Source organism: Notothenia coriiceps, unplaced genomic scaffold (genome assembly GCF_000735185.1).
Source record: "Notothenia coriiceps isolate Sejong01 unplaced genomic scaffold, NC01 NC01_scaffold00037250, whole genome shotgun sequence".
Lineage (NCBI taxonomy): Eukaryota > Metazoa > Chordata > Actinopteri > Perciformes > Nototheniidae > Notothenia > Notothenia coriiceps.
Window position 1 is genome coordinate 1,365,425 of NW_011369951.1, and position 17,535 is coordinate 1,382,959.

The 17,535-nt window shown below is 40.3% G+C and overlaps 1 protein-coding gene across 2 annotated transcripts in view; it reads left to right on the forward strand.

The window, feature by feature from the left end:
• The window catches only part of spns2 (SPNS lysolipid transporter 2, sphingosine-1-phosphate), a 29,649-nt gene extending 13,368 nt beyond the window's left edge, over nt 1-16,281 (forward strand). Inside the window, exons 8-11 of one of the 2 annotated variants that reach the window (XM_010795842.1) lie at nt 157-255; nt 3,663-3,826; nt 6,723-6,769; nt 12,381-16,281. In XM_010795842.1, coding sequence (XP_010794144.1) covers nt 157-255; nt 3,663-3,826; nt 6,723-6,765 — 306 coding nt within the window. In that variant the 3' untranslated portion in view covers nt 6,766-6,769; nt 12,381-16,281. The remainder of the gene's footprint in view (nt 1-156; nt 256-3,662; nt 3,827-6,722; nt 6,770-12,380) is intronic. The other variant, XM_010795841.1, reaches the window with a different exon arrangement.
• Nucleotides 16,282-17,535: the final 1,254 nt, after the last annotated feature.

A 17,535-nucleotide genomic window follows, 5' to 3' on the forward strand; every position in this document is an offset into this window, starting at 1 on the left:
AGATATGCCTGCGGTGTTCTGACCCACTGAGGTGGGCTTTGCGTACATAATTGAAGGCAGCACCAGCCGTTTTAACATGGCTGAGTGAATCTTTCTACCTCTGTCTCATCATCATCTCATGTGGATTTTTTACCCTCCGTTCCTCTCTGTGTGCAGTTTGTCGTCATCCCCACGAGGAGAGCAACGGCGGTCGCCTTTCAGAGCTTCACCTCGCATCTCCTGGGTGACGCAGGAAGTCCGTACCTGATAGGCCTGGTAAGATTTCTCCAGAAGAGGATGTTTTCTTATCCCATTTCGTAAAACCCTTCAGTGTTTCTGTGAGCACCTTATACATGCACACACCATGTATTCAGATACCAATTCAGCGTTAGCTTTAAGTGGGCCAGTGCAAAGTGAGGTACAAGAGGAGCTTTTAGCACACGTCTCGGGAGGGCTGGTGAACAGAGTCGTGATTTCACCAGCGCTCTTCAGGCTGTCAGATGTGTTTTCTAGTAAATCAGGAGGGGCCGGTGTTGCTGTATCCGATTGGTCAGGAGATGAGAGAGAGTGGTTCTTACTAGGAGGCTAGGCCCCTCAAGGTCAGAGTCAATCAACCCACAACAGCCCCCTTAACCAAACAAACCCAACCATCTAAACTGCATGCATACGTCCAGGAGGCCAGATTACAAATGCTGCTTGCTATTCAATGGACTGTAAAACAAGATCCACCGTCAAGCAGCATACTTCTTATTCCAGATAGAGAATGAACTAATCAGAAGTGAAATAGTAACTCCGTGGAGAAATGCATTCTGTTTGCCTTTTTTAGGAAGCAATATACAACACGCAAGTGTGAAATTAAACCCATATGACAATCTTTACATCATATCAAGCCTTTTAAATAAGTATTTATGATGTGCCAGACAAGAGAAAAGACTGCATTAGTGTCATATGTTTACATTGTGTTTTATTTGTTGTGCCTCTGGCTCACAGCCTAGGTCATTTTTACAAAGGCAAAGTGGAAGTGTTTGATTAGTGAATCAAACTGATCCTGTAGATGCTCTGTCGGGTCCTGACAGGCTGGCAGCAGACGCAGCTGCTTGTCGTGCTGCATTCAAAGTATACTGCTTTTCTTTTCCTCCTTAAATGGAGATGTTGAACTATTGTTGAAGCCAGATAAAAGGAGCAGTAAATTATCTCCGAGTACTGACAAGCCCTTCAAAAGACTAAACAAAACTAGTATTGAAGAAAAAATCAAAATCCTGGGGAAGAGAATCTGGCTCCATGGTGCTGTATTATTTTTGTAGATCAAATAATACCCACTGTTATCTTCTATTCTACAAATATACTATTAACAATCAAGAGTTGCAGTAATTTGAAATACTATGACTGATTCTGGATCACCCAAATGTAATTGATATGTTGAAAGCAGTTATTTAAATTTGATTCATAGAAAATATAAATACAGCAATTATGATATTTCATTTTGCCTATACAAGATTAAGTGCACTATATACAGGAAATAACCATTTGCCTTGTAAAGAGCTATTGGTGCAATGTCTTGACCAAATAATTGTGTCAAACTCTCTGTGTGTGATGTAATCAGAGCTTCAGTTAGTGCATGTTAGTCCTTGTCGTCGTGCTTGCTAGCCAATGGCCGCCACTGTGCGCTGAACTCATACAGCACTTACTGCTGACAACAGCGTCGTTTCATGTGTGACACCCACACCCCGGTTTGAGCAAAGTGAATTAAAGCTAACATTGTAAGCAATGTTGCTGTTGTTTGCACTGTAAGCGCTGTTAGTATCGTTAGCTGGTAGCATTGTTAGCTGTTAGCCACCAGCTCAGCCATAAACAATGGTGTTAGCTAAGTGGAAATAGTCCCTAATCCCAGATGTCCTTATTTCGAACCTTTAAATCAGCAATACAAAATATTATACATATTAGCTTTTTTTTGTTTCTCATATTTGCTGCCTCATAGCTGTTTTATGTAAATTAATTAATAACTAAATATATTTGAGTTCAGGACTGTTAAAGGCAAAATAAGCAATGTAATGATATAACTTTTAATGTCCAATTTTCACACATAAACACGCACACACACACACGTGCGCGGTCGTACACTGCCAGTCAGAATTACCCTGTCTTGGCACCACAGTATGCCAGTCGCCCTGGTCCTCCATCCAGCCTCCGGGGTCACGACTCTGCTCTGAGTGACACACTGAATGTCCGGGGGTTTCTCACTCTTCTGCAAACCTCCTGACCATCAAGGCCCAGAATGCTCCGAGTGCGTCACAACTCACTGCCTCAGTTCCTGCACTGAGGTTTTGCACGCGAGTGTGATGGACTCGTCGTGACGCACTCTGAGCGCAGGCAAACATACAGTCAAGTCATGCAGAATGGCTCAAATCTTGAGAGCAAAGTAAAGAATCTCAAGAAAAACAGACTCGTGGTTATTGCTAAGCAACCACAAGAGAAAGTAAGCCAGTGATTCAGTCATTTTGGTACACAATTGTGTTACATGTGCACCAAACAGTCCTTCAGATGAAGTGCTCCTTTCTGCAAACCAATGTGGTGTTCGCAGTGTACCATAGATGTATTTATGAACGCCTGCAGATATAAATGCAGCACAACCACCACTTCAACTATAACACATCACCACCTCCTGAAAAAGTGCAACTGAAATTCTCCTCAGTTTATGCCAAGATCCCCTTCCATCGGCACGTAGACCAAAGCAGTTGTCACATAAGAGTCCCTGGAGAACCACATAATGGACTCCTCCTTACTGCATGAGTAGGACATGGCTGCAGGCTGAGTGGGTGGCAGGGGAACGCCGGGAACAATCTCTCAGCAATCTCCCAAGAAATGCCTTCTAGCTTGATAATTAGACATGCAGCAGTTCACTATGTATTTTTAGTTAAGCTGTACTGGCAGGCAATTTACTTTACCTGGCGAGATTCCTCTGCACAGGCCACACACAGCTGCTATTGTTGTATAGATTTATTTTACTTTTTCTTCCACCATCCTTTCTTTCTCTTCATGCATGCATACATGAACACATACACACGGTGACTCACTCCAAAATCCTTCTGTCAGCAGTTCTGCAGCTCTCTCCGTAGAGAATCTCATTCTGCTGACACTAACATAATCAATGTGCTTCAGCCAGGATGACCTATGGCTGCTCAGACTCTCTCTCTCAGACTAGAAGCTTTTACATGTTCCTGATGTGCATACATACATACAACATAATATCCTAAAAGCTACTATCGGCAGCCTCCTCTACATCACGATTGCTGTAGAGTGATCTATGCTGATTGGGAGCTGCCTTTTGAGTGACACTGAGAGGTAGAAATGGTCACTTCACACCCACCATTCTCCAGCTGTTGTTTTCCTCAGCGCAGAAGCATGACAGACTGAAAGCCTTGGACAGCAATATGAGCTATTAGCTGTGAAATACTGCCTCGCTTAAAACAAAAACGAGGCATCTTACATCATGCCGTTACTTTCGTCTGTTGCTATGATGAAACATCGAGAACTCACCCTGCATGTGTCAGAGTGAGTTCATAAGAGCATGGCGTCATGTTGTATGTCAGTGCTTGACAGGATATTTTAAGAACTTTTGGTCGATGATTAGTTTTAAAAGAATCTCTCCTCTCTTCTGTGTGTCTGTGTTTGTTCATGTGCAGATTTCGGACGGCCTTCAGCAGAGCTACGCTACATCAGCGCTTTGGCGGTTCCTCAGTCTAGGCTATGCCCTCATGCTCTGTCCCTTCATCATCGTCCTGGGGGGCATGTTTTTCCTGGCCACTGCACTGTTTTTCCTGGATGACAGGGAGAAGGCCGACAAACAGTAAGTGACTCAGACATTGTTTGAGTAACTCATCATTGTTACATTTGGTATTAAGTCATTCATTCTTTAGATATTTAAGATTGCCTTCACTGACTTTCTGAGTAAGAGCTTCACAAATCCAAACACGCCACTGCAGTGCAGGAGGCTGGAAAAGTAGCAATAATATTGATGTTATTCTGTCAGACACAAATAAGTTCTACACAGTATCTTGACAAGGCTATACTCTGTACCCTAGCAACGTATCCTTAGCGGTTATATGATTTCTTGTATAAAGGTTATTTAAAAGTTATACTACTAAGCACAAGCAACCCATGCATGATTTGGAACTAATTGTGTTTTGGGTTAAAATTAGGGTTAGGGCTTGATCATTCATCAATCCAACCCAACTTTCGCAGACTTGTTCACTATTTATTCTACTTCACTATTTCATTAGAAGCGCTCACGTCAGGAGTTATAAACGTACTAAAATATATATAACTTTTCGTAGATTCAAGCACAAAAAGTGAATGAGAACAGTCTGACCCAGAGGTGATGGTAGAGTTTGACATGTGTCAGGGACAAGCTGCATAGTGAAGCCAACAAAGGTGCCAACCCTGCACTACCCAAAAAGGCCCGGGAGCCAATAGAAAGTCCCTGTCAGCTCAAAGTACTCCAGCGCTGACACAAGCTGTTCTTGCCATCAATTTCTTAAAGTGTTCTTACTTAGACTTTTACCAGCTGCCTCCCCTTTCATTCATGCATTCATATTTTCCTCTTTGGAACCCCAAAAAATTTGAACTTAGTTCACAGTAGCTGGTCATTGCCTTAAAAGGCAAAAACAAACACACACTCATCCTCTTTCAGATGGTGAGACATGACTTCTTGTTTTTTTGGGACTATTTTTTCCTTCTTTATTATCGCATTGGCTTACTCCCCTGGTGCCAGCGCTCTCAGAAATGACTTCCTTCCTGTTGAAGATGAGGGACGTTTTTAGACAGGATGGCAGTTCTTATGTCTGACGTCTGTCTGCTGTCGCCTTGTCTTCACCCACTGGAGTTAGCCGCTTGTTCTTCCCACACTAAAACCCCATGAAGACAGATTTAAGAGCAACTTAAGCACAATAAGCCTATTTGTAATCTTACGTTTACTGTAGAGGACAACTAAAATGTGGAAAAGAAGTGTGGAAACTAAACTTGAAGTATCAGTGGACTTACTGCCTTTTATAATCCTGGGGTCAAGCTACCATCCAAGCCGTTAAATATGTCCTCTGTGTGTTGTTAATAAACACTTTTAAAGGGGTCTTGCAAGGCCACCACTAAGCTGTGTTGTGGCTTCTATTGAGCATGGTTCGGGGGGGGGGGGGACGGACAAGAGAAATGCGGAACAATGACAAAAGAAAAGTCACACTCTTGCCGTCGTGCCAAAAAAGATACTATTTTTTGTGGTCCAATCTGTGGCTTAAGCTTTCTCACCACATTATTGCAAACTGTGGGCAGATGGCACATGTTCAATCAAACTATATCTAACCACAGCCCCTCCACATTCACACAACATGCTGTAGGGCAAAGCTAATAGAGCAACAGATGGAGTAAACGATTTTGAATACGAAACAGAAAGACTTGAAGGCATGGAATGTTGTTCCTGTAAGTCCTTTTTCACTAATACTATCCTTAACATAGATATGTGGAGAGCGGCTGTTTGTTTTTTTACCACTACATTTGAAAGCTTATAATGATTGTACACATTTTGGTTCCCAAACTAAGAGCTCTATCACCCCTAAATAAATGATTTACTTGTGCTTTATAGATCAGTTATGCATCATTAATAAAGAATGACTTTTGGTTTGCTAGGTTTTGTAAAGTCTCTCTGTCTTTTAAGTCTATTGAGAGGTCAAATCATTAAACCATCATTAAAAAGTCAACAGCAAGTCATTAATACGCGATAATAAACAGCAAGTTAGCAGCTACAAATGGTAATTAGTCATTTATACATGGCAATGAACAGCAATTCTGCAATTATAAGTGGTAATAACTCATTAATCCGGGTTAATTAATGGCAAGGGGTCGAGCTCCCCCGGACCCCCTCGTATTTCGCACACTGGGTTAACCATACACCAGCTTGTGAGATTACATCAAGGTGTACGCAAAGCAAACACACGTTTTGAATACCTCACATAGTATAATTACAACCTCTACAAAACTGTACCGATTTGTACAAAGCATCCCAATGGAGAAAAAACCCAATCTTAAACAGAAGCAGCTCTTATGTAAGAAGCTGCGAACAGCACCTCAGGGACCAAGACAACATCCACAACTTTGTACAACTAGGCTTGTTTCGTGGCTGTGATATTTATAGATCCCATTCACGCTATAAAGCCCATGATTTATAAATTCCCCCTGACTTTACCGAGCGCTTTGCGTCTTTTTCCCCCCTCCTTTGAGTCTGTCCTCAGTTACTCAGCGCTATTTATAAAAGGCGCGTAGCCGAACAAGTTACTCACTGGGAGCGCGCCTTTCTATTTCCAGCCTTAAATAGTGCTTTATTATTTCTAGGTTGTTAGCTTTTTATTTGGGCTGCAGGGTTGCCATTAATAGCTCCGCTTCAGCGCATGCCCCCCCTCCATTTATTTTCCCAGTCTACATTTACACTTAGTGAAGTGTGAGAGCAGAATTGTCTCATCTCCCATGCCAGTGCGCCTTCATAATACAGATTGAGTCTGGGTCAGGGCAGAGTGAGCACTGCAGCCTTGGAGATTGTGCTGACTGACAGACCGAAGAAGACAGTTACCATGTGATGAGTGAAATTGGGAGAAATTGGTGAAGAAAGAGAATAATAAATGTTGAAAAATAGTGTGAGATTATGTGTCTGAGAGCATTTTTGCATCTTTGATGTCTAAAAACTTTTTCTCTCTTCTCAGGTTGAGCCAGATGACGAGACAACCCTCCACAGTCAAGGTATGACCAGGTAAATTGCTTTTTCTCCCACAGACGCTTTTAGTGCTTTTCACATCAGCAGTTTAAGTGGTTGCTAACAAAGAGACGGTCTTGGAACATCAACATTTATAGTGCTCTCTTCTCATTACCTTGGAATTATTATGTAGAACTCCTTTCATTACGAGGAACAAAGCTCTGAGACAAGATTTTTAAGTTCTTAAAAGGCACTTTGACCTGAGGCCATCCAGAGCTTAATGACAGTGTAAAGGTGACATGATTACACACAGATGATTGATCTATGAACCATTTCCCATCCCATTGTAATCAGGGAGTGTCCAGGCATTCTTGGAGTAGTGGTTATTTGACCAACTATCAGGCATCTTATCATGAAGCGAGCTGCCTTCCCTCCTTCCTGCCTTTATCAGACTCACACACATGGTGCAAAACCTCTCTAATTATTAACCAAGCATAGAAAAGACACAATAATTGGCAGCATACCAGCCAACTCTGCACTGCAGGACAATGGAGGGCTACTGTAGTTGTCGGTAAAGGATAACAAGATTAAACTCTGACTCACTGATTAGAAGGACATGGGATCTGTTGTGACTTATTCGTAAAGGTTATCACGCTAAGAGAAGAGTTCAAGGTTTTTGCCCCTTCCTTTGTAATCTGCGTTTTTTTTTCCTTGAAACATTTGTCAAAATTGTATTTACATAAAGTGCAAAAATATAGGTCATCATTCGTTGGTTTATTATAACCACTGGCAATAATGCTCCCTGTGTGTTATTATATAACTAACACATCACTTCCTTTTTGATGTCTTTGAGTTTTCTTAGAACGGAATGCTAATTAGTTATTTCCTTGGTGTGCAAGGATTAAAATTTGACAAGCGCTCTGATTTTCTTTCATTACTAAATTGCACCAACTTGTGAAAACCCGGAAATCGAGGTGTGAAGATTGTTCAGTTGAGGATGCTGTGTGATCTGCCAGTAGCATCTCCCTGCAGTATTTGAAGGCAACAGCCCAATTGGTGAAAAAACTGTACCAAGGTGCAAATTCCTGCTGGAAGAAGCTATGATCCCATAAACTACCAACCCTTTATATTTACAATTACAATAATTAATTATTGACTATTCTATTAAGGCTTCATTCACTTTTTTGTGCTTGAACATAATTTTTTAATAATTTCACTTAAGAATAAAACATCCACTTCCAGGGGCTCTTTCTTTGTATTTAAGGGCGCCCTGACATTTAAGCATTAGTTTATGAAAAGCATTGTATTCAGGGTTGAATGTCAGGCTTCATTGTATCATTGTGCAATGCTGTATTGTATTATACTCATATTTGACTGATGGAATGCAAATACTGAAAAATCCCCTTAGTAATTATTCAAAATGTTGGATAATTGGCCATCATTAAGTAGATACGTTGCTGGAAATACAAGCGATAGGCAAACATTGATGTTGTGAATAACCATATAAATGTAGATGTTATTTGCAATCAACCAAATGTCAGATCTGCAGTAATAGTGTCCTTAATATTCCAACAATGAAACTGTTCCAAGTGTGTGCTTGGTGCTGCATAATACATGACATAGGCCCAAAAAAAGTGTGATGGATTACCCATTACAAGCAACTTTGAAAGCTCTTCAACATGATTTGCATTGTGCGCTGATGAATTGGAGGCAGTGCCTGAATAGAAGGCAGGAAATCAATCTAAAAGAAATCGAGGCATGCTCAAGGAAATATTCTGCAGGAATATCAATTATACCCAATTTGTAGTTAATGAGCTACAATATGCAAAACTACTAGTAGGGTATTTTACTGTACAATGTCATTACCATTGGCAGGGTGGCATTAGTGTGCAGAGCTAATGACAGGTGACATGAAAGGCTCCCACATGGCTGCCACACATCTCAGGTTTCAGGAGCACTTTAAGCCTCAGGGTTCGTATGACTTCTGTCACACACAGCGGCTAGAGCATTTTCTCTCCGCTGTCAAACGGGGCTAATGATAGAGAACAGTGATTACAGCTACGTGAGGTCAGAGTTGAATGTGCCTGCAAACTGATCATTTATATTCTGAAGTGAACCACCTCAGCACTCACTGCTGATTGATTTTCAACACATTTGTTTTGGAGGATAATCCAATCAGTGACAGGAAACATTTCCTCCCATGGTGTCTGAGTCTCAGATCGATACAGTTCACAGTTCATCCGCTCTCTGATGACAAGTGTTCAGTCTTCACACTCACTCTGACCGCTGTCCCCAGAGGTACAGCATGCAGCTCAATTAGGAAAAAAGTGGAAAAGAGGGGAGGTGGAAGAAGAAGTGCTGAGGTAGTTCCAGTAGTGGACAGTAGAGTAGTACATCTTCTCAAGTACTGTACTTAAGTATTGTTTTTAGGTACTTGATCGTACATTTCCTGCTAATTTGTACTTAAAATCAGCTTAAATTCTTCACTACTACTCCACTTTTTATCCCAACAGCTAAATGTAGTAAAAAGTGATGAACACATTAATGCATCAGTAATTATGATTCAATAATATAAAATACACCATTGGGAAGAATATTAACATTTACTTTTGGTACTTAAAGTTTATTTTGATGCGAGTACTTTTGTATTCTTTTTCTTTGAATGCAGGACATTCCCTTGTAACATAGTATTTATACACTGGGATATTGTTACTTTAATATAGAGGGTAACTTCACTATTTTTCAACTAGTATATGTACATTGACTGTGCTGAATTCACTGATATGATTACATAGTACTTGGTCCACCACTTGGAAGATTAAGAAGACAATTCAGATTACGGAAAAATTGTTCGGCTCTGACAGGAAGTGAGGTGATGAATTTAGAGGAGGAGAGAGAATAGAAACAAGCGCTGAATTAATGAGGATGAGGAGAAGCATTAATCGCCGAAGCTGTTATAAATCGCAAGCTATTAATCTCCGGAGATGCAATCCCAAACAGAGATCAGATACACTGAGATCCAATTAACTTCCTCTGAAGGAGGAATCGGCCTCCGCTGACCAGATTCACCCCACACTGCATGATAACTAGAGGACATCCCCGAGCTGGGGGGCTGTCAAAAGATCAGCGTGAGATCTGTCAGCAGAGCTTCACACTCATTTATTCAGTAACTACAATCTGTATTAATCTGGGAGGAAACTCGCATCACAAGGCCAAACTCTGATTAAGTCAAAGCTGTCCAAACTTTTACTGTCAAAGTGTTTATACAGCTGCAAGGCACATACTTTCCTTCTTCGCCCTCTTATCGTTCAACAACAGCTCCGAGTCTTCTGTCAGCAGTGACCACAGACCACACACGCACACACACACACGCACGCACGCACGCACGCACGCACGCACGCACACACACACACACACACACACACACACACACACACACACACACACACACACACACACACACACACACACACACACACACACACACACACACACACACACACATACAGCCAGGCTCTAGTGTGACCTGTAGAGCTTCCAATGCATTGAGAAATACTTTCAAGCCTTAGATCTTTCTTTTACATAAACAGATTGACATTTAAAAATAAATCATCACCATATCCATACAACCATATCCAACTTGCAAAAGGCCCCCAGAATATAATGAAATGACAAAATAGCAAGCCCATTTTTCTATACTGGGAACATACCCCTGCATATTAACAAAGCCATACAAAGGCAATATTGCAAATAAAAGTTAGTTCAACTATGATGGTGCACTTTTAAGGGAGGTTTATGTTGTAATTTCCATTGATTGTATGTTTACTTGTTTTGGGGAACACTTTGAGCAAAGTGCTATCCTCTTAGATTTCCGTGTCACAATACATGTGTTAGTTGTTGCAAAAATCCAATCAAACATCACTGTTTTCTCCATCCACTCTAGAATGAAAAGCCAGAGAGATAAATGGCAATGGCATCCTCCCAGCCAGAAACCATCACAAGTGTGTTAGATGACCTTCTATTTGGTTGCCAGACCCATCAGACCTCCCCTTTGCTTGAGAAGCAGCACAGTAATAGTGAAGCTGTGAGGAGGCAGGCTAATCCCGCACATATCAAAGCATTCACAGCTTTAATTACCCCTATGTCATACTGGCATTTGAGCAATTTCCTTTCAAGTTTGGCTCTTCAATAATTCCCAGTTTACGGCAACAACTGACACTAATCATTGAGGGAAACAGTTAATTACAGAGAGTTGTGGATGTGCATCAACAGAACCAAAACACAATCCTCCTGTTGAAGCTATTACTCTTGTTTGTATGCTGTGCGGCTGTTGTGTTTCTGGAACACAGCAGTGTCTCAGGGGTATGTGGATGTGTGTGTGAGAGTATGAGACACTAGCTTGGAACATCACTTTCCCCGAGCTCCCTGCACTAATCCTATTGTAGCAACAGTAGTAGCTTGTGCACTGGAGCATCCAGGGTACCGTAATGACAGACCACAAAAAAACAACGGGACACACATCTCACTCTCATCCAATGTGAAGAGATCACAACGCGTCCACCTGATCGCTTAATGGTACAAAAACCGGAGTGTGATTTTCCCCTGCGGTGCCACAATTTCCCCTCATATGCACAATTTGTGTATTCATGCAGCTGGAGAATATCTTAAGTCAAGGTAATTGACATTAATAGATGATGATGATAGTAATAACACAAGTCGGTCCATATCAGGATTTCTGTGCTTATTATTTTCGGAAATGAACTGCAAGTGAGCACAGTGCAAGTGAAAACAGCATAGCAAAACTGTTAACTAATGTTGCTCTGTTTAAATAAATGTTTCATTTTCTTTCCTGTGATACAGAGTATGTAAAACACCATTAATAATATGGTTTGACACCTATAGATACATAACTATGTATTTGAATTTTATAAAGATAAAATCAACATATTTTTCTTGCAGAAAAACTGATGATCTAAGAATTTACTCTACAATAATATAAGACCATAAACAGATATTCAGCATTTTGCTAATAACACATTTGTAGCTTTGCTGGAGTAAGATTTTGAATGCAGGAGTCTTACTTGGAATAGAGTATTGTTACATTGCTGTATTCATATATATTATTCTACCTCTGGCATACTGTACAATACCACTTTTAAATCATAGATTAGTTAAGCAAACGTTTCCAAGATGGTTGGTCATACAGTGTTTTTAACATATTTTATACAAGGCAATTTATGCAGTCTGTATTTACTGAAAGCCTCAACAACATGTTATCTCTTTGTGTATAATTAGAAGTAGTATACATGATATGTACACTGTGAGGGATATACACAGGAACATGAACATATAATGTAAAGCTGCAATCTGGAGAGGCAGCATCTGTGTGTAACTGTGGCTTATAGCTGGCTGCTGTACAGATTGGGGTGTGTGTGGAGGGGAGGGGGGGGGGGGTTTAGGCTGCATTAAACAAACTGTTATGTGTTGGTATGCTGTGTGCAGGGAAATATGTAGGTCACAGGCTGGTCCTGGTGTGCAGGCGTTATCAGGAAGGTCCTAACAGATGGCCCCAGAGCTCTGACCTCAACATTAATTACATGAAAATGGCCTGTGGTGATGACGTCCTCTAACCGAACTCTTCTCCCCTTTCTCTTCCTCTCTCGTTTAGGTGACTGCCATATGAGGAGCAACCAAGGATGACAAAATGGACATAACGCAAGGGGAGCTGATCCACTTCTTTAATTCACCTCCATCTTCTCTTCACCGCCACCGCCACCATAATCATCCTCCTCCTCCTATTGGCTCCTGCTGCTCTACCTTTTCCCCACAGAGGCTGCTCAGAACTGGAACGAGGGAGCGTCTTGCCCCTCCTTGAAACGCCTCTAAATCACAGGTCGGTGAGAAGACGCACAGCGATGCGCTAAAGCCGGCACCCGAAAGCTGGTGTCCTCCTCACCTCTGCGAGGATCCACTGAACCTTCCAGGGAGGAGGTGGGGTGGCATATATCTCCCTCAGTGACCCCTCTGACTCCCGATGCCATACTACTGAATGCTGACCATGAACCTGCCCTGTCTCTCTCTCTTTGTAACTGTCTGTCTCATCGGCTGTCAATCTGCACCAAGTGCCATAGCGTCATACATTCCTTCAGACATTGCACTGACCACCAACAACCCTCATGACTTCATCACTGACTATGTTTACATGCACACTATAATTAAGTAGCTGTTTAGACAGTAGAAGCAGTTGTTTACTGCTGTCATAAAGCTCCACTGGTGTCTCCTCTGCTCCCATACAAATAATCAACACTTAATTCTGCCCATCGCTCGGAGCCTGTAAACAGACAGAAGCTTTCAAATTGAAATTCTTTAAAGAAGCTGCAAGATAATAATTCTCAAATGGATTTTCAACCGATCAAAAGAGCTCCAAAAGTCAGATCATTCTGCACATCTTCATGGCAGTATTACCAACATAAACTAAAGTGTTTACACGATAAATGCAGTATTCTCATAATCGATCAAAGTCATAGCTGTGCATGTAAACATAGCAGTCACACCCAAAGCCAAAAACTGTCTAAAGGTCAGTGAATCAGCCTTAAAAATTGGAGCGTTCCTATCAGCAGCTGTTTCTTTTGACCCCTACATGTGTTTTTATTTTTAGCACTTACATCAGAGTAGACGGTGCCAGACGTTGACGTTTCCAGAGATGACAGATTTCTGCACATCTTTTTTTTCACAAGTTTTCTTGTGATTTTTATTTTTCCTGTGTGATGTTGGATTTGAAACTGGAGGTTACTGCCTATGATTGTTTCAGAAGGACTATGATGCAATCGGGGCGATTAAACAGACACTGGACTCTATATTTTATAATTTATAATGTACATGCTTTTCCCAAAAGTAAATGAAATGCTACTCTTTTGACTTTTAAGGAGAAACACAGGTGTGTTTTTATGTGTACATTAGAAGCAATACAAACCTTTTTTGAAGGAGCCAACCTTTTTATCCACACTGCCTTATCAGTGAGCTTGGTTTTCTCTTTAAAGAGATTAGCTCTCTGATGGTTGGTTTTGAATTTCTGGACACATCACCCACACAGAGACGGAATGGCTTTTAATGATGGATTCCAGTCCAATCTACCCTGGTTACAATGCCAGGCATTGTGGAAAGAGACCTTTCCCCCTCGCAATTGTAGATATCCCATTCCACGATCAAAAGAAAGGACCTTTGAGAAGACCTGGAGCCACGGTCATCAAGTTATTACTGAGAGACATCAAAATCCCAGACAGGAAGATGAAATCCTTCAGGCCCAGGTTAGACTGATGGCGAGCTCTTATCGTAGATAGCGGATAAGAAAGGAATCCCCTATGAAACCAGACCATCATGTCCTCAGCTATGTCAATGCAGAAGGTGAAAACAGAGTCAACTTGAATACCTGCACCCGTAACATGTTCTCACTCCCAACTCGTCAAATACAGCAGCTCTGTTAGGGCCCATGGCGACACTTTTTAATGCACTGGCGTACTAGACATTTTGCATAATTGTTCAACATGCAGGGTACTCCAAGAGAGTAGAGAGTCTGTACAGTTAGGTTTCAGTAGTTTAAATTATGTTTAGATAAATTCAGTTTTGTTGGAATAAATTGCGCTCCATTGCATTGTGTTGCGTTGCATTATGCTACCAAATGCCACGTTATGCTTTGCTATGTTACGTTAATTACATTGAGTGCGTTACATTAGATTACCTTACGTTTTGTGAGTAAATTAATTGAATTATGTTGCGTTACTACTTGCGTGCGTGATGGCAGTTGAGTCCGTTTGTTAACTTTAATTAAGTTAACATTAATTTCACAAGGACCACAAACAGCTAACTCCTGAAAGTCTTAAGTTGACCGTCCAGCCTTACCCTCTTTTTTTTGCTATATAGGCCTACTGTACTTGACATCCCCCTCTAAATCCGTCATTATAACCATGGCCAATAGAGGCAGCCCTGCATCTGTAAAAACGAGGCTTGAAGAATCCGTAGTACCACTGGCAGGCTGCCCTATTTGACAAGTATAGGGAGTGAGAATGACAGAGATTTACATAAGAATCAGTACACAATCGATAGAATTTAGTTTTCATCCCTGATTAATTACACTATTTGCATCATATTTGTAATAATGCGAGTTTAATGCTAAAAATTACAAATGAGAAAAATGTCTGCTATTGCTAGTTGCTTGTATATACAAAGATGTAGGCAGAAGGCTCATTAGAAGCTACCCTGAAGAATCATGTTGTTGTTCATTACCTGGTGGATACAATTTAATAGAAACCTTGAAGCCACTAATGGAGTCAAAGATTTTAAAACTGGCGCATAAAGGGAAGAAAAAAGCACTTTGCAGACGTCCAAGAAAAACACAGAAGGAATAGGATGGAATGACCTTAGCGGAGGAATAAAAGGGAAACGTCGAGGTGTTTTGTGTAGCATTGATGTGTGAGCATGACTCACCGGCTGTGTGCGGGGTGCTGTGTGGGCTGTGTCCTTGTTGCCAGATCATTAGCTTTAGCTTCTCTCCAACTGCGTGGAGCTTTCTGAATGTGATTCTGTCCAACCTGACTTGTTTTTACACCTTCCTAATGAACTAAGCTTCTTACCTTCCTTTTGTTGATTTTTTGTTAATGTTACCAAATTTGTTTTTCTTTTAAATAACTACAATAGAGATATATATCACGCAGCAACTTTAATATATTGTAAATGATGGCTTGGATGCAATGTATTTATTTGTTTGTTACCATAATGAAGAATAATCTATAAAGGGAATTTAAGGTTTGAGTATATTACACGTTGTTGTATGTCATTGGGTTTAGAAATGCCTGTTTGTTCATCCTTTTGTATCACAATGAAACAACACAATACCTTTTTACATCACTAAGATTCCTCCTGTTTACTGTGATCATGAATTGGACATCTCACGCATATTACACACAAAAGGAACTGCGATGTGATGCATTTAGGACAACATATCGGTCTCATGTTTAGGGTGCAATACTTTTTTGCATTCATTTTTGTAGCTCTTGTAAATGTTTTCAACTGATCATCCATTTTGCACACTTAATGTTCAGGGATTTATTTGAACCATAGCCTAGCATCAACTCCACGGCCTCTAACACAGGTCTGTCTCTTCATGCTCACAGTACAGCTAGTACTGACATATCGTCATCATGAGAAGGGACGTTGGCTCTGGTCAGATGGGTCATGAATTGAGTTTCACTTTGCCAAATTTTTGTTCATTTAGCATCAATCCTTTAGGAGTATAAGTCCGTTTTATTGAGTAATTCTATGTTAATAATCACTGAAGTGATGTATTGAGAATGTGCTATTTCTTGTCATACAAGAATCGTGTATAAAGAAACCTATTTCTGATATTGAGCAGAAAACAGAGGTTATTTTTTATTTTTAGAGCAAGTCATTACAAGGGATGTGTAGAAAAATCAAAGGATATTATTCTAGAACTGAACTGTGAGGCTCCCTCGGGGGGTTGATAGAAAATGTATATGTCTGTAAATCAAATAAACCTATTTAATCACTTCATACCCCCGTGTTGTCTCTTTTTTTTCTTCTCATATGTGTCTTGGATTCATCAAATGCAAATAAATCCAGTAGTGTCTTCCACTAGAAATGATTTCTCACTTAACTATTTCCCCCCGATCTATTTTAGGAGACTTTAATAAAGAGCTTGCTTCAATTTAGAGTTAAAATGAGTCCAGCCAATGGCAGTTTGAACAAATTATAATTTCACACTACAGAACCGTTTCAGTGTAACATTACTGAGTTTAGGATTTAGGTATATGCAGTTATGCTACACATGCTGTGCATATGATATGCCCACGTTTGATTCCAGAAACAGATGGATTCTCATCTCATGGATTGTTTTCAGAGAACATATTTGTTAATTATCACATCCACATGTCTTATTCTGTAGCATTGGTATTGCTGATGTCCAATGTGAGGTGTCATTTCTCAAACATCATAGTTAAATCACAGGCCTTGGAAATAGTGTCATGGCAGACTTATGATATCAGTCCAAAGAATCAATATAAAATAATATTGTGGTAAAACTTGATTTACACACCTGGATATATCACTTTACTTGAGGGAAATAAGGGGTAGGTAATCGTAAAACGAAACAATCTCAACCTTAGCAGCTTATTATTCTTATTTCCCGAGATTTAATGAACAGTTAGGCAGTGTTTATTCAATTTTAAAAAATGACATATTAAAGTATTAAAGTTAAGAAAATAAAAAATATAAATAAATACATTTAATTGTAAAAATAAGAAAAGATTGAGAGTTTAAAAAAGGAAGAAATGTCAGTAGGCTATGTATGATGGTGCTTACACATTCAATATACAAAAAGACATATACAGTATACATACATTTATACAGACACAAAAATGTCAAAGGGAGAAAAGACTCTTCAAACTCTTCAGGGCTAAATCCTTCAATAATGTTTGAATATGAGTACAATACAATTATTCCACAAGTATTATTTATATTCATTGATTTGTTCCTAACTCTTATACATTTGTCAGAACTGGATGTTACACTCGTTCAGATGTACCCAATGAAGAAGAGTAAGGTCAGAGGTATTCATACATAGACTTTTTTTTTTGTACATACTTTTGAGAACTGGATACTATATCCCCCCTCTCCTCATCTTTGCAGAGGCTTACAAAGACTTGATTTTTATCACAGTGAGAGAGGGCCGGAGTTAGTGAATGAACTACTGTATTGTTCAGGTGCAGTCAGGCAGGCCTCTGTGCGGCTCACTTTGCAAAGCAATCTTA